At 39.1% G+C, this 26255-nt stretch overlaps 1 protein-coding gene across 8 annotated transcripts in view; it reads right to left on the bottom strand.

Moving 5' to 3' along the window:
- The window catches only part of FHOD3 (formin homology 2 domain containing 3), a 374923-nt gene that overhangs the window by 101356 nt on the left and 247312 nt on the right, over positions 1–26255 (bottom strand). For 7 of the 8 annotated variants that reach the window (XM_030944134.1, XM_030944138.1, XM_030944135.1 and 4 more), the window contains 4 exons: positions 22983–23094; positions 16150–16244; positions 11902–12045; positions 9783–10018 (listed from right to left, as the gene is read on the bottom strand). In XM_030944134.1, the coding sequence (XP_030799994.1) occupies positions 9783–10018; positions 11902–12045; positions 16150–16244; positions 22983–23094 (587 nt within the window). Of the gene's footprint in view, positions 1–5234; positions 5238–9782; positions 10019–11901; positions 12046–16149; positions 16245–22982; positions 23095–26255 lie in introns of all 8 variants that reach the window. The other variant, XM_030944141.1, reaches the window with a different exon arrangement.

Raw genomic sequence — 26255 nt, 5'->3', positions numbered from 1 at the left:
TTTAGAAAGTATATCATTGGTCATGGCAACTAACAAACATCTTCTAGAGCACAGGTTTTGCTTAGTTGTTTCAACTAAAATTTGACATTAAAGTATTTTTAACCCCTTAAAATAATGTGCATATTAAAAAAGACTATGAAAGTGCACTTTATGGAGATAGAACCATTAGATGGCAAAACAAAATCTTGACAAAGGATTTAGAACTAAAGGATTAACTTCTCTCCTTTTTAGAATGAAAACTTGCCCAGCTGATATTAAATACCTATTCAAAGTTGCAAAGAGAAAAGCTCTAATAAATGCAGACTGATGAAAGGAAATCATAAGAAAGACTCTTCTACAAGTTTAGCTGAAGGCAGGGGCAGAGTCCTTGAGATGCCAGGCCTTGCACCTCACACCTAACCTGGCCACAGTTGGATGATTTTAAATTAAGAGCACTCTGAAGAGAACAGCTCTTAGTCCAAAAGAACTCAAAGCACCAAAACTTGCTCTCTATCCCACTGGACCCTGGAGCTGACCAATGTGTACAAGGTTTTGTGTAGCCTCTGTCTTCTCCAGGCTCTCTCCAATCTCTTTTCAGAGTTTTGATGAAGGCAGCTTGAAAGAACTTAGGATTTCTTTCTAGCTTGTAGCCCAGAAACACAAGTTCCTCACTACTCACCTCCAAAAAATCCCAAAGGAAGAGCTAAAAGAAAAATCAAAGGCTGTCCTGAAGGAACAAAAAAATGCCCCAACAAACAACAACCCCAACCAAACCAAACAAAAACCCACACCAACAAAATAAGCATGAGCACAGAAACACATTCTGCTTTGCTTGGTATCAAAGGAAATTTTGAAAAGGTAAGATACGCTTCAAATCATTTTAATTCAGGATGAATTTAACCAGTAACGAACCAGAATATAGAACAATGGAAAAAATTATCATCTTGCCACAATTAGGCTACCAAGGCTTTGGTCAACACATACAATGCACATAGAAGCTAACTCATGAGATCTAGTAGATGATCTTTAGGTCTCTTCCAACACCAATCATTCTATGATTCTGTGACCAGGACTACAAGCCACATTTAGTGAAATAAGACCACCATTGCCCATTTCACAATGTTATTTTAAATTGCTTATTACAGCTGATCTCACAAATTTTCCTTTCAAGGTTGTTTTCCACCCTCTCTCCTGAAAACCTCTGACCTCTTTTACCTCGTGCACAGCTGCATCCCTGAACTCCAAGTGAACAAAGAAAAACTGAAAAATGTTCTATCAAGGAAAGATATAAGTCACAGTGGATGTAATTTTATTTTCCCTTGCCATTGCTTGCTATTTTCTTCAGTTTATGAGTTCAATTCCACTTTTATAGCTTAGACGGCACAATTCACAGCCAAATTCCTAAATCATTGTAAAATAAACAAATGCTTTGGTACACTTCTGTGGCTTCCTCCTTTCTTCTATCCTAACTGCCAAAACAGATTCAACTAGTCCTTTAGGTGAAAGCTAAAAGTGGTAATAATTCAAATTCAACATTTTTAAGTCTGTACAAAGACATGGCAATACACTTTCCTCATCCATTAAAAATAAAGCCAAAGAAACAACCAATTAACCCCACTACCTATTTCTATTCCACTGCAGTTGGTACAATTATGTGAAGAAGAAATTACATGGATAACAATGTACTTACAAAGCCTCAAAATTTGACCTTTTGCATACAGGAAGACTAAGGTGACTCATTACAAAGGTCAAAAGGAAAATGATCCTGGTATTTCTGCCCTAAATAAAACAGTTCAGAGAAAAAGGTGAGGAAATGTCAAATGCTGTGGAGTACATGCACTCACTATACCTTCCTATCTGTCTTTTATCTTTAGGTTCCTGTTACTTTTTTATCCCTAAATTATGATCAGCAGCAGCTTTTCACACCTAAATAATACCCAGGCAATGCCTCCAGACTTGTTTAACTGCTGCAGTTGGTTTATATAGGACACCTCAAAGCAGAGCAAGACAGCAGAACATTGCTTAAGATACTGGCAAGGCTTTGCAAAGACATCAAGAGTCACAACTCTCTGATTATTTAATGGCATTTCTGTTTTTACATTTCTAAGAGCAGAGAGGTAAAGAAACAGAAAAATGATGCAGATAGACTTTTTGGAGCAATATATACTGAAACATATACAGAAAGAGAGAAGAAATGTTTTTTTCAGAGCTTGGAAGTGCATATTGTTTAACAGTTGAAGGCCACTGTTATTGACCCTTCAAAGGGAAATGGCATCCTACCAAGCTGCTGTCTTTTCTCTCCGCCCCCCACCATTGCATCCTATGTGTAAAAAAGCTTTCCTGTTCTCAGAGGGTCATGCTTGCAAACACTGGGAACACACTGGAGAGGTGATCTCTCTAAAGCATGTACATTCCAGTGCATAAGACACTACCATACAGATCCAGAGAAACGCATTCACGCCCTGGTCTGGCATTGCATTTCCTCAGGTAGCTCATGAAAGCTAAACACACAGTGGAAAAAACCAGTGTAAAATAATCAGGCTAAGTCATGCTGTGATTTCATTTGCCATGCAGCTATAATCTATTTAAACTTCAGTGCTTTCTTGATTCCTCCTGAAGTTCAAATAGGAAAATCTACCATTGCCTTTACAGTAAAGTGCACTGCTGTTAACTGCACTCTGCATGTATACCAAGCATAAAACATTTCCTTTCAGCGAGATGTGCAGTCAGAAAAGAGTATCCCTACTAGAAAACCTGACACACCTACAGAGATGTTTTAATTAATATAAAAAAAGCTGGTATCAACTTGAAACAGTAATTGGACCTGGACCTGAGAAACTCATCAAGTTGTAAATTTTAAATTTTTGTGTCATTATTACTTATTGGGTCAATAGTGGGTTAATCCCTATCTATACATCAGTGCAGTCCTTTTTTATGGTATGGCTTAAAAAATTATTTTTCTTAACCTATCTTATGTATCTTCCTCTACTGCATTCCTTATGGGACCTTCCAAATATTCTAACAAAGAATAAGATTGCAAATTTCACACTTTTAGGGTTCTCCTTTAGAATCTGCTTGACTTAAAGCTTCAAATCCTACCTGCACAGGAGAAATTAACGTGCTGTCCTGCTCCAAACTTAACATAGCAGGTTAGATTTTTATATGATATTGTTGTCAAAGACTAATAAAGATCTGATGCTATGAACAGACACTACTTTGGCTACCTTACCAAGCCATTTCATTTCACAGATAAATCTTTCCAAAACCTTTTCTTTTTTATCCCATTTTCATTTTCACTCATACCAACCAAACTGTGAAAAGTTATTCTCTCCCTCATAACCGATCATATGCCATTCAATGTCAAAGCACACCCAAATGCTAGGTGGCTCAGCTCATATATGTGTGTCTCTATGTTTATGTACATGTATTAAAGAGATTCACATCCACAGATATGTGCCTGCATGTTTATCCTGGAAGATGTTTTCTTTGCCTAATTTCATGCCTCAGTTGTTTTAAATATCCAAAACTAGGAACCAGAGACAAACATCAAGGAAAAAAAATCCAATGTGTTTCTTTCTATTACAGCAATAAAAGAGAAATTAACTTCTCTCATCTGGGCCTTTAGTAATCTGTACCACAACCTGAGTCTTAGAACAAATGATGATGTTGAGTCTCCCCACTTTGCTGTTTCATACCTACAAACCACTCATCATATTTGACACAGACAGCAACTCTAAGAGATCCTAAATAAAATGAAATGAACCCCACCCACAACTGTATCTTTGATCTATACTCATTAAGTATTTATACAATCAAATCTTTTCTTATAGTGTTGTGGAAAGTCACCAGAACTTGAAACATCATGACAAAAACTAGAATTTTTCTGTAGCAAATGCTAGAGAAAAATAAAAGATTAGTTATGATTTGGGATGTCTGAAAACATGGAAAATAATGATAATAAAAAAAACAAGTCTCAGCTGTATCTTGGGCAAACCAATTCTGCAGTCCTGGCTCTACATGAAGCAATTTGAACAATCAGTTAATGAGGACTAATAAGCAAACTAAGGTCTGTGCTGTTGGTTAGAAACTCATCAGGAATCCAAAGCTGAGCTGAAAAAATGCTTAGCATCAGAAGCTCAGCTGTATTCATTGTTTTCTGGTAAAACCAAAATAGCATCACGGTCTCTGCCTGCATCTTGGCAATCCTCAAACATCAGAAATATGCATTTTCTAACAAACAGGACCTTACAACTTCTCAGCACAGCTTTCCTTTATTTAGACAACTATTTCCCTGTTTTTTTCTAGGACCATAAAGGGTGTTAAAGACCTTGAGCCCAGGGTGCACGATGCAATGGAGCTGTGTCCAGGTAGCCTAGGAATTTGTGGGAAACTTTGGAATTCCCTGTGCTACTCTTTGCTCAGAGGAAGAGTACTAACAGGCTTCCAGGCAGGACCCTGAAAAAAGCAAAGTTCATAGATACATAATTCCCTGTTTGCTTCTCTGTTGTTTTTACCTTATCAATATAGCTCTCTTGAAGGCCAGCTTTCTTCAAATTGAAAAATATGGAAGCCTCAGGTGGACCTGAACAGTTGGTCTTCCTCATATCTTTTTAGCCTCATGGTCTACTAAGAGAAAGCTTATTAAAGCCAGCTTTGGTCACTGATGCAGAATGCAGGCTCCACTCTGACAAGTTCTTAAGATGGCAGTCAGTTCTTTCATTTGTTAGGTGTCAAACACAGGAATACTGAAAAGAAAGTTCTAACCATGGCCAGGTTATCTCTAGCCAAATGTATTTAGTGTCATAAGATCAATCTTAGCAATTCTTTGGTGATTTTTGATAATATAAAACAAATAAAGGTTATGGAAATAAAAAGCAGAGTCTAGTAAAGAGAGGAAAATACCTAATCCTTGTTATTTACAACTTCATAAACCTCAGTCTTTGACCTGTAACTAATTCCATAGTGATGGAGCTGCTCACTCAAATGCTGGTAAGAGGTGTCAGTGAAAATCTCCCAGAAGCTCACTTGAACATGTTTGATAAGGTCTGGCTGACACAGCTCTGATGGGACACCCAGGGCGAGAGACGAGTATGGTCTCTGTGCAGTACTGAAGAAAGGGAAATGCACAGGAAAACGTGAAACATTAATTTAAAAAGCTGGGAGGAGCACTTTTTCTGATTTCGATGTACAGAACTCAGAGAAGCTGTGCCGTGCTCAAGACAGCACTGAGAACTTCTGACCAGGCTGCCTTTTACTCTCTGAAACCCAATCAGGACGAGACTAAAAGACAGAGAGACAGAAATTTGCCTTTTAATGCTTATTTAGCCAGAAATCACTGCATACAATAACAACATTAATCTAGTGCAAATCCCATGCCACTCCTTGCATTTTTCCCTGACTCTATCCATGGTGTGGCTGGAAAAAGCTAGCTTTACTTTAAAAACAAAACAATCAAACAAACAACACAACCCATGGAAGAATGTGTTTAAAAGTCTACTGCATAAGAAGCAGCATGCTAAACCACAGACTGAGAGCACTCAGTGTGGGCCAGGGCAGAAAGCCTTAGGAGGTACCTCCAGCACAGCATTAAAACATCATGCTAAACAGGACTGAAGTTCCCTCCAGGCTTATTGGTGCCCTATGCCATCATGGTAAGAGAAAAAAGTTTTAGCAAAGCAGACCTGCTGCTGGTCAGGACAGGCATCTTAAAGTACACTGCAGTAGGTACAGACCTTTAAATCAACCTTCAGGCTTACTTAGTAGCTGTTATCAACTTCTTTACTTACTTTAGTAACAGGCACATCAGCCTGAGCTTTGCTCTCCATGAAAACTATTTTAACACAAAACAGATTTGGGTCCTTATTTGTTTTGAACCACAGGCGAAAAAACAATACATTTAGTTTGGAAAGAGGCTGCCAAGTGGATGAAAAAGGCCTGCAAGTTTTCCTTTAGGTCGCCCTTAGCATTTACTGTCAACTTTTCCCAGCTCAAAACCCAAAGTCTGCTCTCAATTAGCCTGGCATAGATCAGACCAACTCCATTGACTTCAGACAACTTTTCTGGATATAGAGCATTGTGAGACAGAACAGAATTTGGCCAATATTGTCCTTTTTTTGTTGTTTTACCGGCACTATGAATTTCTCTCTTTTTGGAAGACTTATCGGTTGACACAAAGCAGATGACTGTGGACAACCTGTTTGATGTGGTAAACAAAAGCAAAGCCATTGCCAAAACAGCTGATGAGCTAGAAAGAAAAGAAACATGAACATTGTGGGAAGGAGAATGATGGGAAAGATCTTGAACCTTCTCCTGATTTTGGTACAGAAGTCCAAAAATAACCTAGAATATTTCCCAAAATAAAATTTAGTACAGTGTATGAGTGCGACTGTGTTCATCAGAAGCAATTCCACTGGGTCTAATCCACTGTAAAACCAGACATAAGACATCTGCAGCCACACACAAAGTTTAGAGCTTTCAGCAGGAACAATGCAGTAAGATTATCATTAGTACTGTTATGATTCCTACTGGGAAAGAAAATGTAGTGAAGGAATAAGAACTGAAATCCATTTTGTAACTATTTTTTGGGAAATAGAGCACTGCAAAAACTTACTGCCAAATTTTATTCCTTTCTCAAGAGGAACCAGGGTTATGAATTAGAAGGTCATTAGCAGGAGACAGTTCTTTCATGGCTGAACAGAAGTCACTTTCAATTTACAGAGGTAATAAGTAATTTTATCCATTTTTATAGATTTCTCTCTACAACATTAACAATGGAAGCAACAGGGTCATAAAAAGCATTTCTTTTGACAAAATGAAGTGATGCCTGCATCATATTCTAACATAGGATTTTAAAATTTAAATACAAATTGCCACAAGATCAATCTATTCAAGTCCTTTAAACCCATAAATATCTTGCATTGAAGACCATATGCTCAAATTTGAAAATCTGATTACAGAAAACCTCTTTCCATTTAAGTCTAATTCAAATTCTATAAATGTGTAAAAACCTTAAAGGACACATTCAACTTCACTATTTTTCTGCCTAAACATTAATGAGTAGAAGCCATAAGGCTTTTAGGCTTTTCCTTTTTTCCTTCTTTTTTCCTTCTTTTTTTTTTTTGTCTCAATTTAGCTATCAGGTGTAGAGATACTGTTGCACACATCTGGACTATTTCACTGGAAGCTGAGACTTACTGGAATAAGATAAAGCAGGAAGGCTGTTTTTCCTCTTCCTACCACAACTACAGATTTGGGCAGATAATGAATCTAAAAATGTGAAGGACAGAATCTGCTTATCTGAAAAGCTTGTTTACCAGAAACACTTTACCAGAAAAAATTAGAATTTTAGAAGATCCAACAGATGACTAACTTCTTTTATGGTAACTTAAACGATTTCACTGAGCATAGAACTTGCATCCTCAAATCCTGAACATACTTTTTAGTCTGTAATGTCCCATAGGAAAAAAATCTGATTTGCTAGCTACAAATAATTCCCTGCTTTACTTGCTAAGAGGACTGGAGAATGGGGGTGGAGGCTGAGGCAGTATTTTTTATTTTTTATTTAACTAATATGCAAAGTAAAGATCAGAATTACACACATTCATAATTGAATGCCTGTTTCCTTGCAGAGCCAGGTGAGCAAGTTGAACATTCCAAATGGAATTGAAGAGAATTTAATTATTGTCCTACAGAAGATAACTGCAACACAAAATTAAAATTCACTGCTTAGATAAATATTTCTTACGTGTATTTAAACTTAAATTATGCTTTAAAATATGACACTGTCAAAAAGTGTGTGGAGTAGAGTTGGATAATTTTTTTTCAGAAAAGTAGTATGATTATTGAAATTATGCTATGTTGGTTAAAAAATATTTCAAAGAGCTTCTGAAACTGATTTGTTGTGGTTTTATTCCCTCTATTCTATTTCACTAAAAATTAGCTCAAACACAAATTTATCAGAAGTTACTGTAGACTGCAAAATAAAGCTAGCAAGCACACACAATAATAGTGAGAAAACATGTTGGTAGAAGTTGTTGTCCTGGATGGCTTCTATTAGTTTAATTAACAGTAAGGGAATGAACAATTTCTGCAGAGTAGAAGCATCTCCCCATTTCCAATTCAAATCCATCAGCTTAACAAAAAAAAAATCATATAAATCATATAACCATAAATATCTGCTCCACATTCATGGTTACAGATTCCCAGTCATATTGTTAAGTCCTGAAGCAGGGCCCAAGGTCATGCAGAAGGCATCCCATGCTGAAGCTCCCAGCTGTACTCACTCTGAAGATACTTTAAACTCATCCTCAAATGCACTGTCATCCTTGTAATCAGCCTGTAAGAGCATGGGGCTCTTGGCTGGCAGCCCACTAAAGACCAGGCCATGGAAGGTGATGGAAAACAAGTGTTAATGTGTTGTCAAATGCCAAAAGAAAAAGGAAAGGAAAAGGAAAAGGAAAAGAAAAGGAAAGGAAAAGGAAAAGGAAAAGGAAAAGGAAAAGGAAAAGGAAAAGGAAAAGGAAAAGGAAAAAGGAAAAGGAAAAGGAAAAGGAAAAGGAAAAGGAAAAGGAAAAGGAAAAGGAAAAGGAAAAGGAAAAGGAAAAGGAAAAGGAAAAGGAAAAGGAAAAGGAAAAGAAAAAAAAGAAAAAGAAAAGAAAAGACGGTGCTATGTATGTATGCATTCAACTACTATTTCAGTTATCTGGAGTCTTACATTTTCATATTGCCAGAACCCATTAAACTACTGTCAACCCAGGTCTCTTTGCAAGAAGGACTGCTTTACATGCAACATAGGATTTTAAGGCTCTAAGTTTACATCCCCTGCTAACCAAGAGAAACCTTCAATGAACTTCCCAAAAGTTATAATTAATACAAGATATGCTCTTGTACAGACCATGCTTCAGTTTTTCAAACTGCATCTTCAGCAGTGAGATGACAGTGTCCAGCTTTTGCTGTCTGCAGCTTTTATGTGTCACCATCTGAGCTAGTCAGCCAGATTCCCTTTAGAATCAACAGCCAGTCTCAGAGCTTGATTCATCTTGGTTGAAATTTCAGGCATGTAGAACACATTAGATAACTGAAGGCCCACCAGTGCTTGCTGCACTCCACTGACATCAAAGAGAGGAGGGCTGATCAAACATGTAACTGTGGTGAATTACTTCCAGCCCTCTTGTGCAGCAGTCAGACACGCTGAGGATCTGCAGTTCCTTTTTTTCCTAAGCACACACAGCCTAAGCCAACCATCACAGGACTGGCAAAGACACCATCTTCAACTGACTCCACTGTTGCAGACTGCTGCTCAGCTAGCCATTACTGCCTCTCTTTTGCTAATTATAAAACATTAGATATATTCACTACTCTGCCATAACCTCAAAGGCAAATATTTATGCTGGAATGAAGAGGAGGAAAAAAAATAAGAATGAACTGTAACATACACAGGACAAATAGCTCTGAATTAACGTTGCCATGCTCTTGTTACAATCTTCTGTTATGTGAACATAGTGAATATAAAATCTGTCAATGGATGAAATTAGGTTGAGTTAGTTCTCATACCAAATGCTCTATGTCGTGTGGTTTGGGTCTGCTTACGATGGACGGTGCCAAAGAACTTAGCAATGTAGGTAAGTCACCCACAAATCCATTTCTTTTTTGTGCTGGTGTTTTAACTCTGAATGTGCTTTTGTTTTTTCCATTTTTATTTCAATGAAAAGAAGAAGACAAAGAAAAGCCTATCATATTAATAAAGTGCAATGAGCAGAAAGCGACGGGAGAAGAAAGCAGTATCCCTCAGCTCCTGCCCTTACCTCTCACTGAGCTCTTCCACGCGCTGCCCGTGGCTCAGCACGAAGCTGGACTGCCCGCAGGGGCTGGCAGGGGCTGATAAAGTGCTCTTGATGTTGTTGTGTGCTGAGTGCCTGCGGCTCCGCCGGCGCTCCAGCCCCCTGCGCTCGCCGGCACCGAGGCTGGCCCTCCTCCGGTCCTTGCGCCCGCTGGGAGGGGGCTCAGCACCCTCATCTCCGTCTTCATGCCTCAGTGTCACCTGAGAAAGAAAGGAAGAAGGCCGACACGGTCCCTTCAGCTACCACGGGTCTTCACACCTAGGCTTAAAAATTTCCTGGTCTCAACATGATTAACTCCAATTAGCAGCACCGTTTCTACAGTTATCCCTGAAAGTCACTGTCTATCCATTAGTGCAATGTGGCAGCTCTAACAATGGAATTATATACTGATGTCTTGCATGCAACATTACAGGACCTGTAACAACTCATCAATGTGCCTCCTAATCTGCTTGTTTTCTTTTTAATGTGGGACCAAATTTTCAAGGAAGCTGAGCAGTCTTGGACAACTAGTTCTCTTTATATCCTTCCAAAATGCTTAGGCGAAGATTTGGTTTTAGTGAAGTTAACAGGAAAAAACTCCATGCATTGACTGATTCAACACTTCTTCATGTTCAGACATGACACTTGTAGTGATTAAGTGGAAGTTACCATCTAGAGTGTGCTGGAATTAGCAGAGGACTAAATCATGGGTGCAATGCCAAATATCTCAAACTGCTGCATGCTCCTGATGTGCCAGTGTGAACTACCTCTAATAGAAACTACCTCTAATAGAAACATGAGGAGAGAGATTCCTGGCAGAAACAACGTAGTATCGAGTGGCTCTCATCTGAAATGCAGCCTAACATCTAAATAATCATTGTATGAGAAAGATCCACTCAAATGGGCAGAGGTACAGAAAGGGTGAGGTGTGCCATCAGAAGAATGCCTATCTTCTTGTTTCTATTAGTCTTGTTACTCTGGTAATTCTTACAAGAAGTTTTTAAAAAAACAAAGAGGGAAGTGAGATATCTCTGCTTGGGGTGTAAAATCTGTTTCTGTGAGAAAAAACAGATTTTTCAGGTAAAAAACAGGATTGGCAGATAAAAGAAAGAACCTGCATAGACATGTTTAATTTTAATTTGGTCATCAAGAAACAGCTGGCACCTAACTAAGTCAACTGCTAATTCTGTAAGTATGTCTTTCAGTAGGTGCAGCATGCACAAAAAAAAAAAATCCATCCTTTTAAGATTAATCACTATATTTTTAAAAGGGTGTTATAAGATGATGCCTCCAATGATAGAAAAAGAAAGAACACTACTGAGCCCTCTCATTCTCTTGTTCTTCCTAGAAATTGCTGCGTATAAAGCTTAACTCTGCTAGTTAGTGAAGTGGCATGGGAGTAGAATTGATGGAGAAAATTGAGACTTAAATCTATTAAATCCTTTGCTGGACTTAGGCAGCGATGAAGTAATTTAACTTTGTCATATGAGAACACTAATTCATATTTACATTACAACTTCAGCCTAAACCTCCTAGCTCCAACACTTCCCAAAATCTGAAAAAGGCTAATTATTAAGAAACTGGATTTCCTACCCCTACATATAAATGCTTCAGAAGTAGTTATTTTATACCTAGGTGGTAAATGTGGAGTCACTCATTACTCCATTGCTGCAAACTGCACAGGATCTGGTCCAGCGTAAACTCTTAAACATGGACTTGCTGGATATTCAGTTGCAGAACAAGTGGTACTTGTGAAATTGAGCTCAGCTGAACCTTTTTGATGAGCTGAATACTTTTGCACATGGGAAGAACTTCTACTTGCTTCAGCATGTGCAACTAGCAATTGCAGAAAGGAGGCTAGTAAATGTGCTGGTTTGCCTTGGACTATGCCCCAGCTTTAATACAAAATGCCTTTGCATTAAAGGCAGCTATGTGCCATAGCAGGTTACATATACAAATGTGTACAATACTTACAGCAACCAGATGTTTTTCTTTTAAAATAGGAGAGATAACCAAATTTCACCTAGGTTACATTCCCCCCCTCCTCTCAGCTTTGAAGTTTGCACAAGCTGTAAGATGCATAAAACAGGGCATGTTATGTTACCTCATAAATGTTAAATTGCTCAACTAAGTCCAAGTCTGTTCCTTTCTTGTTCAAGTGTCTCTGTGAAATAGCTTCGATGCCTAGCTCTTCCAGACAGTCCACCACATCGTAGAAAGAGTCTTGATCTGGCAATCCTGACAGCGTCTAAGAATCAAAGGAAAAACATTTAAGTCTGTTTGTTTTGAAAAGAATTAAACAAAGGATTTTAAAAGTGGGTGGCAAGTGGTGCTATGTATGATTTCAATAAAGTAAAACCCATGATGTGGGATCAGAAACACCAATAGAAAATAAAAAACAAGTGGCACAGCTTTTAACAAACAACTCTCTGCACTGTGTAGAAAAATGAATAATTGGCAAAACAAATCAATGTTGTTATTTTATACAAAAAAGTATGGAAAATGTAGATCTTTAAAATGCACAGTTGGATTCTTTCTGCCTGCATTCAAGTGAAGACTTAAAGAACAGAGAATGTTAAACCATCAAACACAGGGATAAAAGCAAAGAGGGAGGAAAAAAACCCAAAATGCTTAGCTAAAAGAGTAAAACTCAATTCCTACTGATTCTTTTAAGTTTAGCCTTAAGAAGAAAAAGTCCAATGCACAGCTGTGTGATGTCAGGATAGCAAGAAATATCCTGCACCATGTGCCCACTGTCCTCCACACCTGCAGCAACAGTCATCTTGCCTGAGCACAAATTGGTTGGTACAGAGATAGTGACTCCTCTGCTCCCTTTCAAATTAAAAAGTCTTATTAAAGTTACACTGACTCCTTAATTCCTATTCCAGCTTGCTACTGATTCCTAGTCAGCTTGTGCAGACTTTTTACTGCTCCTTATGCATGATGCAGAAAGACTAATCCTGCACATGTTGAGCAGAAACTACTGAACACACCATGCCACTTACCTGCTGGGCAAGGACATCCCTCGCCACAGGAACCAGTCTATGCAGAGCTGCTGCTGCAAAATACCTGAGAGTGCAGGCTGGAAGCAACACAGTTTTTTTGGATTAGCTCATCAGAGAGAAGTTTGCTCTGAAGTAGTTTCCTCTCTCCCATTCAATTAGCTAAGTAATTTATCTATATTCCCAGCAGAGGAGGGACAGAGCAAGGCAAAGAGATGCAAAACCCAGGCCCTCTCCAAGGAGCGTTACATCATCTCATGCCTGGGATGAACTGTGCTTTGTGAATGCTGTTTTTCTGGAGCCCATCTTTTCCAAGGTGGCTCTGAGCGTCAGAGTGCAGAAAACAGGAGCCCCTCTGGGCTGCCTCCCTACACCAAGAACCTTTACATTCAGAAAAATGGGTCTGGATTACATGACTAATGAGAGAGAAACGGGCAGCTGACATAGCTGTCTTGTTAAAGCACCTCTTTCCTGTGATGTAAGCCACTGAAATATATGCACCAACAAAGTACATTTTAATTTATTTTTTTTCTAATTAAACACAACACAGCAACATTTTCTTCTTCAGTCATTACAGGATTATTAATTGGTGAAATCCACCACAACAGGAATTCTTAGCACAAAGATCAATTAAGTGTTAAGGTTATATATTCAGGCTTTAATTAGAAATTTCTCTCTTTCCAGGACAGCATTTAAACCTCTGTTTAGAACCCACTGAAGACTATGAAACTAAAACCTCCTGAACAGTGCTGAAAACAGGTACCACATTTATTTTGTTCCTTCCTAAACTGACACCTAGCATTGACTAAAAATCTTAGGATTCAGCAAATGAAGTTCTCACACTGCACATTCAGTGGAACTTTAACTTGGATGTGGAAATATTATCATAGAAAACTGTTTAACTATGAGGCTTTCAGTTGCAAATGAAAGACATGGACAGCAACTATTCTGACCAAAATGCCTTCATGCACAGTAGGATGTGATGTTTTATCTGCAAAACGGTGGAGGAAAAGTCAAATCTTCTGAGCATTTACATCCTAAAATAACAGGAAATTATCTTAATGTTGATATGCAGATCACCCACCTTCAAGTACAGCTTTTTTAAAATCCAGGGTAAGACAAGCTGTAGACTGGAAAAACAGCAGCATAAGGTAGCATTTACTGGCAACTGCTGCTGTCAGCAGCCTTTTATTGGTTATAATTTTCAATCACACAGCAGTATAAATCCAATTTTCACTGCATGTTGTTGACCAGAACTGGACAACTGAACTCTCCAGTATAGAAATAAAATATTTTTCCTTTGCACTGTTTGTCATTGAACTCACAGATCCGCTTTCAGAGCCTAAAGCATATCAAATTCAATTTCTAACTACTCCAAGAAAAATAACAAAGGTTATATTGGAACTCTGCATATCCAGAAGTATCTGCACTGGGATCACTCTCATCTAAGAAATTCATTAATGCCTAAATCCTCACCAATTAAGAGAGCGTTAATAAAATATTGGCATAACTAAATTGGTTAAGCATCAACAAAAGAGAGGGAGAGGATAAAAGGACTGGAGTGATTCTTATGTCTGGGCAGATATGTTTTCTGCTCTGGAGCAGGAAGGAACACAGTCTGTAAATGGATACACGGAGAAAGAAAAAAGAGTATAGACATGCTTCCTTAAGACAAATCCTTCATGAGGACTCTGCTCGCACTGAAACCTTTGACATTTCCTTGTCTAGAGAAGCTGAAACCATCTGAGCCGTCTTTGTATTCTCTTTGGGGTAAAAAATTACAACTGTTACATACTGCTTGCTGTTTTCTCTATAATCATGAAAAATATCCCATTAAAAACATCATAAAGCTTCCCATAAGCCAGATCATAATTATAAGTGTAGATTTGTGGGATTCCTCTCTTCCTTGATCTTTGTAACTGCCTTGCTCCTTTGACTGTGACATGCTTTTTCTTTTTGTGTGTTTTTAAAGAACTACCTCCTCCTAAAAATAGCTTTAATGTACTGAAAAACTCAGACTAAAGGAATCAACTGCAGGATAATAAAAGCATCAGCAGGGAAAACCTTTGAGGAAGTCAAACACCAGGTAGGTTACAACTGTGCAAATGATGAAGAGAACTATCTCAGAACGAGGAATCAGTACACAAAACAAAGTGTAAAGCAGAGACATTAATGACTAGTCACCTTGGCTTTAATAGCAGCTACAGACAGAAGCATATATCACTGGTGATACTTTTCAGAAAGAGTACAGCAGTAAGGTAAGGTGGTCTTTTAAACTCAAGAGGAACCTTACTACTGTGGAATCAGGAGCAAAGGTGACTCTAAGCGTAAGTACAGTAAGATCAGTAATACCACCAGGAGAGCTTAGTCTCCCCTCAGACATATTTGCTGGAAAATATCTGCGATTAAGAAATCATTTTATTAAAAAAAAGAAAAAAAAAAAAAACTAACAAAAACCCAAACAAAAAAACAACCCACTATTCCAATCATGTAGCCAAGAGCCCAATAAACTGGCAGCTTGGTGTATAACCCCCACGAACAAACTCAGCATCTTCAAGTGAATACAATGAGTCATAATAATATTTCCTAATACTCTGCCCTATTAAGTATAACCATAAACCACACAATTATTTTGTTTGCCAAGAGTATGCTGGCTTTCTGTGCTCTTAAAAAAATTAAAACTAATCTTTAGTTTTAGTACTCCCTCCCCCTACAATTTGTCTATGACTAGATGCTGATTTTTAAGGAATTTACAATTATAAATTTCTAACTTTCAAGAACTTTCCATTTTCTCCCTCCCAATAGCATAAGCCAATATTTCAGAAAATATTTGACTTTACTGCAAAACTATGACTTATAAATCCAGTCACCAAAAAATATAAGGAAAGCAGAAAAAATGTAACCTTACTTACACCTGTTAAATTCATCATATTTATATCACAGCGAAAACAAAATAAAAAATTAAACTCTATGAACTAGAAAACTGTGCATGACACAAGCCTTTGTGAGCATGTGATCTTTTCACCAGCACTTGCTTTCCGGCTCCCCTCGGATAATCTGTTGAGTTACTTTGTTGTATTTTCCTTCAGCACAGCATTGTCAGCGCTGGGAGAGGAGCCATGTCAGACCACAATTCCACACAACATCTACCAAAATAACACCTCTACTCCCGGCTGCTGCCTCTGGGTGGCTGCAGCACAAGTAACAGGAGTGTGCTGATTGATTACAGCTTGTCCTGCAACTTCTCTGTGACAGGTCTCTTCCATCACATACTCTCAACAGGGAAGTTCATTACACAATTGAAAACGCTGATATTAACTGCACCAGTCATGCTAACAAAGTAAACAAACCTTGTTAACCAAAGTCATTGCATAAACCAGTAGTTCCGTATCAACCCCATCCTTCTCCTCCAGGATCTCCATGATGTTGGACCATGGCTTGGCTCCTAGAGGAAAAGCAGAAACTTTGGTTATGGTGATCAAAATGGAAAGCTACATAAAAACCTTCTACTTATCCACAAAGTAGCACAAACTGCAATATGTGGCCAGGTGAAAGCTCAAGCAGAAAGATCCAGCTTTGTCTATAGTCTCTCCTGCTCCCCTGAGAGCAAAGTTAATGTAGACAGTGAAAACTACAGTCCAGCCTGTTGCAGGGACATAAAATATGGCAGGTGGACTCTCTACAAAGACACCAACTTCTCTCCCTTGAAGGGAGCATAGCACAGTGTCCTTTGTTAGCACAGGGTGACTGACACCAAAATTCTAAAAATCAGGTGACAGGCAGCCTATCATAGGTTCACATAGGCTTTGATAAATCTTCAGCAGAGACCTACGTGCTGTGCTTTCAGTGTGCCTGCTGCTCCTATTTCTAGTGCTATTGCTGAGTTGTGCTGCATTAAGGTAAGGCAGGTTAACAAAACATTGTGGCAGAGAAGCAGTTTTCTCAAATTACAGGCTATATGTCTTGGACAAAAGAAATGATCAATGAGGGAAAAGATTTTTGCTGTGGCTTGTTCTCAAAATACTTTAATAGGAAACCCACCTACAGAACTTTCAGATATGATTCTCTCATTTTCCACTACGAAAGGTCAAAATTTGTGCTTTTAGTTACTTGCTTGATTTGCATGTTGATTTGAATGTACATATTTCTCTGACACCTAAACCCTAAGGATTTAGTGAGTTATTGTGCTAAAAATATCAGGCAAGCAACACACTACCCAGACTCAGCCTCTTGCGTGAAAGGTAGCTTACAAAACTGTCCTATCTCACTTGACTGAATGGCAAGATGGCTGTATGTACCAAATTTTATCTAGGGAAACTGAAATAAATAATGAAAGACTGCAATTCAGTGTTTTGTTTGGAGTGAAGTTAAAGGTGAGGAGGACTAAGCAGAGAGCTAACGTTAGCCTCAAAATACACTCAAATCAACTACACAACATAATTGTGACAGTCTTTCAGTTTCAGAGGGAGATATGCAGAGTATTTCAACAGTCCACATCCCCTGAACACTATAAAGATAATAATCAGGCAGATTATTGAGTATAATCAGGCAGAAAAATGCAAACATGCCATCACAGCCACCTGTCACTGACTGATCAGCCACCCCAAGGTCTAAACTCTGTATTGCCCTGTAACAGCCCTTGCTTATTAAAGATGGTATCAGATAGGTACCCTGCTAAACAGACATAAAATCTCTGCTAACCAAGGATCTGCATTTTCAAGGCAATGGCAGTGCACTGCATGGAAAAACCTGTCTAAAAGTGAATGTGCAGACAGCAGTATTTCTCCTTTTTTTTCTCCCCCCTCAGACAGTCTCTGATCTTTACTACATAGTCACGGCTTTTTTATCTTAAGCAAAATCAAAGGAGGAAGGGGATTCACTCTCAGATCTCCAGATGTATCTATATGCATTCCTAATTAAATACTAATTCAAATGCAATCTGTAATGAAAATACACTAGACACCTCTTTACCAGATTCTCTATATTGCCAGACATTTTGTGCAATATGTGTTCAAAAGTCATGTGGAACAAATTCACTCAGCTTGCAAATGATATATGATCAGCAGGAATGATATTCTCACTACAAAAATGTTTTCCTGTGGTTTTCAGTGAAAAAATGAAAAATGGAAGGAAATAGGAAAGAGAAACAAAATGGGGAAACCATGCAAGTCTGACTCACAATAATGCCATTTGGAAAAAACAGTGAGTTGATAACAACATAAAAACATAATTATTTAATCCACTGAATTATTCTGCAAGAGTCCTTTGTTATTGCAGGCAGGTTCTACTCTTATTGGAACAATCCTGGTTTATTTTTTGGGCAGCATCCATGTGGTTTTTTTTTCTTTTGTTCCCTGAATCTCTCAATAATTCTTCATTATCATAAAATAATAATTTCATGGTCACCTTGCTGTTTTCCTGCAAGGACGATATATAATATTCTTCTAGCAATGCTACTATTTTATTTCAGAATAGAATTTTTAAAAAATATTGTTGATTGGACACACCTGCTAGTAAGGCAGCCCTGTAACAGCTCATCTGTCTTTCAAAGGCTTTCTTTATGCTTCTGCTACTAAACTTCCAAAATATAGGCTTAAATTCCAAATTCTTCATCTATTCCCTAACTACAGTCAAAAGGAGGCAGTACTATCAATAACTTTGACAGAGCTATTCCAATTTGTATCAGGTTAAACCTTTATTTCAAATGTCATTTCCTCCATTATGATCTCAGTCTGAACAGCCAAGAAGTGAACGTGGAAATAGCTGTAAGGCCATCTACTACCCACCCAGAGTAAGGCAGTTCTGCTGTGGAAGTTGCACCATGAGCTTACTGCCTTGCTGTCCTTGGGTTAATATTCTTGCACATATATAATGAGAATCTGTAGTTTCCAACCTATGATCCATACAGCATGGGACATACACAGATCCAGCTCAGCTCCCCCTTTCAGAGCTCGCCCTTCCAGAACCTGTGCAGTCCAGCATGCTTAAAGCGAAAAGAGACTTGTTCAAACTAAGATCATACTGAAGAAAACTGCATTTGAAAATAAAGGTTTCATCTTGTACATATTGGAGTAGCTCTGCCAAAGTCATTGATAGTACTGCCTCCTCTTGATTCTAGTTAGGGAACAGGTGAATGTCTTCCTTCACAGATCCAGATGTAGAAAAATGATAATCTAGAAGACTGATGATATAGAATCCAGTGATTTTTCTGGGAGCAGATGGGGATGTTTCTACAAAGTTATGACTTTCATAAAAGACTTTGTGGCAACATCAATGGGAGTGATGAAATAGGCTCAGTGAAGTGAAGCACCAGAGATTGAGTTTTGTGTGTTTTCCTGCCTCCTAATGGGTAAAATGAGAACTGCTTGACTGCCCTTTAGGGGCTTGTCACTTGGAAAAGCTCTTTGTCACAGCTATTCTGATGGGGAGGCTGCAGTCTCAACTCTGATGCTACCTGCAGTGTTATGAGTAACCATGCATGGTGTATAGACAAAGAACAATGAGGCTGCAACAATTAAGCAAATATTAAATTAATTCAGTCTCTTTTCAGAACGACATTGCCTATTGTTTTAAGTCCCAGTCTTTTCTCAGTTTCCTCTTTGAATGTTTTTACATATTTATTTGTATGCTTTTGTTCATGTCATACACAAAACCTTGACATTAGAACTACAGAACTGCTGCACAGTTTGTATAAAGCATGAAATATCTTGCACAAGGGCAGAACCATGCATGAGAACTGCCACCAGCTTAGAGAGTGTCTGTCTCCAGCAGCTATAGGCTGGAAAGGTAGTGATACTTTTGTAAAGACCTTGACATCTTGTACTTCTGGCTATTTATATTTGAATGAACTTATATCTTTCCATCATACCTACAGTGTATGAGTTAATTTAGTGGAATCTAACTATGAATGAAATTGCAGGAAAAGCAAAGAACAGATAATGAGGGCCATTTGGCTCTAATCTCTATCCTAAAATATGATTGTGATAAAGAAGCCCTAGACAGCAGCGTACAATGCCAGCTCCACTTCCCAGAGCCTTTGCAATCTTATGCTTAAACTTAAAAGAGACCAAATTCCTCTAGAGTTCTGAAACAAAAAGCATCGGAGAAGGGAGGAGCTAAATGGAAGTGTAAGGAGAAGCAAATTCCTACATGACGAAGGCCATGCAGTCATTCATTCGAGGCTTGTACCTCAGAGTAAAGCCAGTACTTCCATGGATCTCTGCACTCCAGCTTGCATATGGATGTATTCACACATAGAAACCACAGCTGGGATCACTTTGAAACCAGGCTGAGTTAATATGGGGTTCTAGAAGTTAATCATGTGTGCTACACATGTTGAAGAATTATGTCATATCTCATCACCTTGTATGTACATGAAACATCGAACTTTTATCAAAGCAGCGCTGAACTTAATTACATACCTGCAAGATTTATGACAATGGTTCAAGAAAAGGCATATTGCTTTTTTCTCCTTTTCTGTTTCGTTTCATCAGTCATTAAAAGCAGGTACTTCTCATTTATAGGCCACTAATTAAACATTATAAATTAAAAGATAGCATATGCACATCTAAAAGTGAAGGGCTTTGACATTGTATCCCACAGCATTCTTCTAGAGAAACTGGCTGCTCATGGCTTGCGTGGGTGCACTGTTCACTGGGCAGAAAACTGACTGGATGGTTGGCCTAGAGAGTGGTAGTGCCTGGAGTTCAGTTCAGCTGGCAGATGATCACTCTTAGGGTCCCCCAGGGCTCAATGTTGGGGCCACTCCCGTTTAATATCATTACCAATGACCTGGATGAGGGGACTGAGGGCACCCTCAAGTCAGTTTGCAGGTGACACCAAGTTAGATGGGAGTGTTGATCTGCTGAAGGGCAACAAATCCTTTCAGGGGAATCTGGACAGGGAAGATCAATGGGACAAGGCCAGTTGTATGACAATCAGCAAGGTCCTGGTGCTTGGGTCACAACAGCCCCGTGCAGCGCTGGGGCAGAGCAGCTGGAAAGCAGCCTGTCAGAAAAGGACCTGGAGTGCTGGTCAACAGCAGCTGAACTTGAGCCAGGTGGCCAAGAAAGCCAAATGGCATCCTAGCCTGTATCAGGAATAGTGTGGACAGCAGCACTAGGGAAGTTATTGTCTCTTTGTACTTGGCACTGGTGAGGCCTCCTCTTGAATCCTGTGTTCAGTTTTGGCCCTTCACTGCAAGAAAGATGTTGAGGTACTGGAGTGTGTCCAGAGAAACACAATGAAGATGGTGAAGGGTCTGGAGCACAAGCCTTATGAAGAGTGACTGAAGGAGCTGGGGTTCTTTAGCTTGGAGAAAAAGAGGCTCAGGGGAACCTTACTTCTCTCTACAACTCCTGAAATGAAGCTGCAGCCAGGTGAGGGTTGTCCTCTTTTCCTGGTTAACAAATGACAGAATGAGAGGAAATTACCCCAGGTTGCATCAAGGGAGGTTTAGGTTGGCTATTAGGAAGAATTGTTTTCACCAAAAGGGTTGTCAGTTTCTGGAACAGGCTGCCCAGGGAAGTGGTGGAGTCACAATCTCCAGAGGTATTTAAAGGACATGCAGATGCAGCACTGAGGGACATGGTTTAGTGATGAACCTGGCAGTGCTGTGTTAATGGTTTGACTCAGTAGTCTTAAAAGTCTTTTCCAACCAAAATGACTCTGTGACTATTATATTCATGACCTAAAAAGCGAACTATATATAAAATCAGAAAAAAAAATCTCTTAAGGAGCTAAGAACAACTGCTTCACGAAAATTATTTTAAAAAATAGGAAAAATGAAAAACTGGGTATTTGAGTTAAGGTATTTGCAAGAGTTCATAAAATAATCTACTAAAGCACAGGTACTAGAATTCCTGTAAAACCTCTCATTATGCTCTTAACATATGCTCATCTAACTGCATCAGTTTTTTCAAGTCTTGTGTTGTCACTTAAGTTGTTTTATTACTTTGGAGCATTTAAATGATTGCCTAAGACTGCTTTACAGACAGAGAAGGGAATTCTTTGTTTCTCACTTTTCTTTAATAATGACCTTACTAACATGTTAGTAGATATAGGGCATTTTGAATTCATTGAGAATGCCAGTGAGCTCAGAAAGCTGATGAAATATTAAGAATGAAAAAAGGAGTCACAGTGCTTACAGGTACATGAATATTATAATCATATTTATACTTATGGCATTGTAAGGTTTACTGCTTTTAATTTAAAACAGAAAGCCAACTTGCAGAATTTGCTGTTTTGAATTGCCCCTGCTGACTTCCTTGCTATAAGAGCTAATTTGGGTTTTTTCTTTTCAACCCATTCTGATAACTGAAAGCAAAATCTGGCTCCTTTTTCCTATTTCTGGCACCACCTTTCTCCCCAGCCCCCAACATTTTCTTGTTTCACTTTTACCGTATCAAGTCTCAGACAAGTTGAGTATGGAGGCAGTTGCTCCACAGAAGGAAGCTTGCTTTCAACCTCCATGTTTGAGACCACAACAATGGATCTCCTAACCTCAAAAACTCTCCTTGAGGCAAAGGAATGTTTTGCATCAAGAGAGAATGCCCCAGGAGCTTAGTGATGGCTTTGTGGGAAGAACAAGAAAGAACCATTTTTGTTCTATTTATTTGTAAAAAATACAGTATACATATTCAAGTATTTTTCATGAGCCTGAAGGGTAACAGATTTCATAGTATAATATCTGCTCAAGGGCTTTATTTTAATGTAACAACAGATGGTTTCGCTTTTACTATAAAGCCTGTACTATTACTGACCTCGTCTTTCTCTTCAAAGGGATTACACTGATTAGATATCATTTTCTCCTCTAAGTCAGACTGCTGCTTCCCAGAAGGAAGTGGAAAGATGGTCTTGCCCAAAGGAGCCTCTGAGTCAGAAGATACAGGGGGGTGGGTTTACTTAGCATGTGGGTGCAGGGAAAGGGCAATGACTCTGGCACCCCAGGAGGTAATGGAGTTCTTCAGTTTTCACTCTTCACTTTCCCATTATAATTAATTCTTCAAACAACCTTAGATTATAGGAATACTTAAAAATGCTTTATGCTTTTAAGAAATAAAAGGTATATTGGACAAAGCAGGCATCAATGACAGCAACTCTAGGACCACTGAAAGCAGTGATGAAATGCTACCTTGATCTCAGCAGTGCTGGGATGTTGCAACCCCCTGGTAAGGCTACTCACCTCTCTTTTCATCCACAGTGGATACTGCCTGGATCAAAAGTGGTGCGTTGGACTCTGTGTACTCCACAAACACCAGCAGCAGCTTCAGTGCTGTCTTTACCACCAGGCGAAACTGGAAGAAAAGAGTGCGACTTGTCATTCTCCAAACCACAGCATTCCCAGCTGTGGGAAATGACACTGGGCAAGAGGCAAGCCCAGCAGTCCACATCTGGTAGTAACACACAAACAGAAGAGATTAAACTGTGACAGCACTGAAAAAATGGAAGGTAAACAGCTGGCTGAGAATTTCATTCTCTGGATAGTGCTCTCCTAGGGAATCCCCAGTAGTCAATGAATGCAAATGAAAGCTTAATACTGCCACAAGTAACAAAAGGGTGAACATCCTACCTCTGCATATTCCCAACATTCCTGCCCAAAGCTTGATGTATGCAGAACTTACTGAGCTAATACAACATATATTTCTTTATTTCTCAACACATTTATTTCCTCCTTCTGCTCTGAGACTTTAATCCTGTCAAAATACTGTATGGTGGGATGATTTCCTCCTTATGCTTTCTTCTCTTATAATGCTACTGTTTAATCCCTAAATTATTATATAGATTGATCTTCACTATTAAACACAACTAGGGAGGAAGCGTGTTTAATCTCCAGCTATCCCATCCTGTCACAAAATGTGTGGTTTACTGGAACATTCTGCCTGCAAGTTTTCAAACTCAGGTTTTTGTACATCCTTAAGAGTGAGTGTTCATCAAAGACTCGGCATTGGTAAAATGGATCTACTAGAATTCAATAGCCAAACTATCAATTTCACCTCAGAGCTCCCACTTCCAGGGAGGATCACTTGACTAAAAGAGCTAAGTTAGAATTTTTAGAAATGATCTAGTATGATTACTTGTCATGATCAGGTATGTGGAAAACCAACTCTTTAATTGAGGGGAGGATTTTTTAATAGGCAGGTCTCTGCGTGCTGAGAGGGCTTTTACTGGGGGAATTGATACTGGTTCAAATTTGCTATACTTTCAATCTAAATAATGGATTATTATACAGTTTCTGTCAATATTGACTAATTCCCATTTCCAATTTTTTTTCAAGTCCTCTCAACAAAACTCTCCTAAGAAGCAAAAAAATCATTATTAATAATTTCATAGATGTACACATGGTCACAAGACAGTGACTGTGTCTATATTCTAAAAAAGACTGCAAGTGCAACAGGCATAGACTCAAGCTGCTGTGCTCACACAGCCACTCATGGAGATGTATTGGAGCTCACTTGAAGGTAATGAGCTAAAATGCAGCTTGCTGCTCTTAACACAGTTCAGTGTCAACAGTGATCCCAGCTATTTCCCTAGTTTCTTGGGGTTTACCAATTCATGCAAATGGAGCTTAATGCCTGCAATGGCACTACTAGCAATGCAAAATATTCTGCTGTTGAGTCTAGACTTTTTTCAGGTTTTGTTTTCAAATTGTTGAATTTTAGGGCTGACAGCCAGGAAATCCCAGTGACAAACCTGACCAGGTCCCTTAAGACCCTTGGTTAGTCTAATTTGCAGTTGTACTGCTGCAGTGATATTTCATAGATACATGGGGTAGAGTCAAATTAAAGGAAATTGAAACCTGATAACACAACAAACACTTCCCCACATTTGCACTGTACATCTGTGTATTTGCCTGTTAAGCCAATAGCATGGAGTTGCTGGTCTGCAGTGACATTTCTCTTAGGAATCAAGTTCAATTGTTTAATAAACATACTGGAAGATTTTCAAAAAGTCTCCACTTTTTTTGTAAAGTTACTTTGTAAACAGGACTTATACCAGATTACTATAAACTATGCTAGCATTAAGACACTTCCCAGATAACCATTTACATCCTACCTACTAATCTGATTAGGTTTTTTTTTCCTTAAAAAGGAAAGCTTGTATATTAATTTTGATGGTTCTTAAAGCCTCAAGCCTCGACCATGTGGTGGCAACGGGATGAATTCTCACAAAAGTGCTGCATGGCAACGTCCCCATAGGTCTCCATTTCACAGCAATCAGCGGGGGACACACCAGGCTTAAGTCTATTTTTGCAAATCTTCTTCCAGGAAGAAGAACCTTTGGCAGTACCTTTGCTCAGATTGTTGCCTGCAGGCCATGGCAGCTGTTGCAAAGAGGAGCTGGTCCCTCTGCACCTGCCACACTGCAAACCCTGAGCAGCCTCAGGGCAGCCCACTGCACTTGCACCAGACCAAGGCTCAAGCTGGCTGATTTCAGGTGCTATCTGTAGGTATCAGCTTCCTGTGCTCAACAAGCTAACAGATGGTTTTGTAAGGAATAAATGCCACTCAGAAGCAGTCCTGGAGAAAAGGAAAGCTATGTTTTGCTTACCATTTACGTCCTAGAAGGACACTCTAAGTTCAGTTCGTCAATCTGCAAATTTTCAGGGCTTATCCAGCTCCTCACAAAAGAGTTAATCAACCCTGGAAGTGGATGTGCTTTCTACTGAAGGTGCATACCATGATTGCTTTCTTCTCACACCACACAAGCACTAGCTTTGAAAAACCTGCATTTAAAACAATGCTGTTTCCTGCTTAACAGAAAATGGCATTTGGGACTCCTGGGGCACTTTTAAGCCTGCCTGCTGCTCTGGACACTTTGGGCAAAGACAAAAGCAAAACACTACAGTCCTAGCCTAAGCTGCACAATGCCTATACTGAGGACTTATCTAGCTACCCATGACCCATACAGTCTTTGTGCTCATCCTGCAGTGCTTTTCTAAACTGCATTAACAGTGCTTCTTGACAGGAGCAGGCAGTCATTGAGCAGCTGCACTGGCCCTAGGAAACTGAAGTTTTCAGCCAGCCAAAGCCCCTCTGAAACATCTGATAGCCTGTCACACCCAGACACAAAAACAGTCCAGAGCCTGAAATACTCACACTAAAACCAGCTCCAGTTATCCACTGTGGCACCAAGCAGTCTCTGAAAGGTTTGTTCAGGGATACCTGGCAGGAGGACCCATTTGAAGCACAGGGAATTTTTTTAATGTGGCCTCCAATATGATGTCCAATCTATTATACGCTCCCTTTGTGACCACCTGTGGGCCTAAAGTTCCCATTTGTGAGTAACTATTTGACTGCCAAAGATCCTCACAGCTTCCTATGTGAGTTCCAAAATGTGTTTGCAGGACATAACTTTTCAATTAATTATATAGCTAGATTGCAAATAAAATAACTAAATCTCAAAATCAGAAGATTGTTACACAGGAAAAAACAGCAGCTGTTCACTGATTTTCTTG

Source organism: Camarhynchus parvulus, chromosome 2 (assembly GCF_901933205.1).
Source record: "Camarhynchus parvulus chromosome 2, STF_HiC, whole genome shotgun sequence".
Taxonomy (NCBI): Eukaryota; Metazoa; Chordata; class Aves; order Passeriformes; family Thraupidae; genus Camarhynchus; species Camarhynchus parvulus.
The sequence above is the reverse complement of the archived record's forward strand: the minus strand, read 5'-3'. Positions and strand labels throughout refer to the sequence as shown.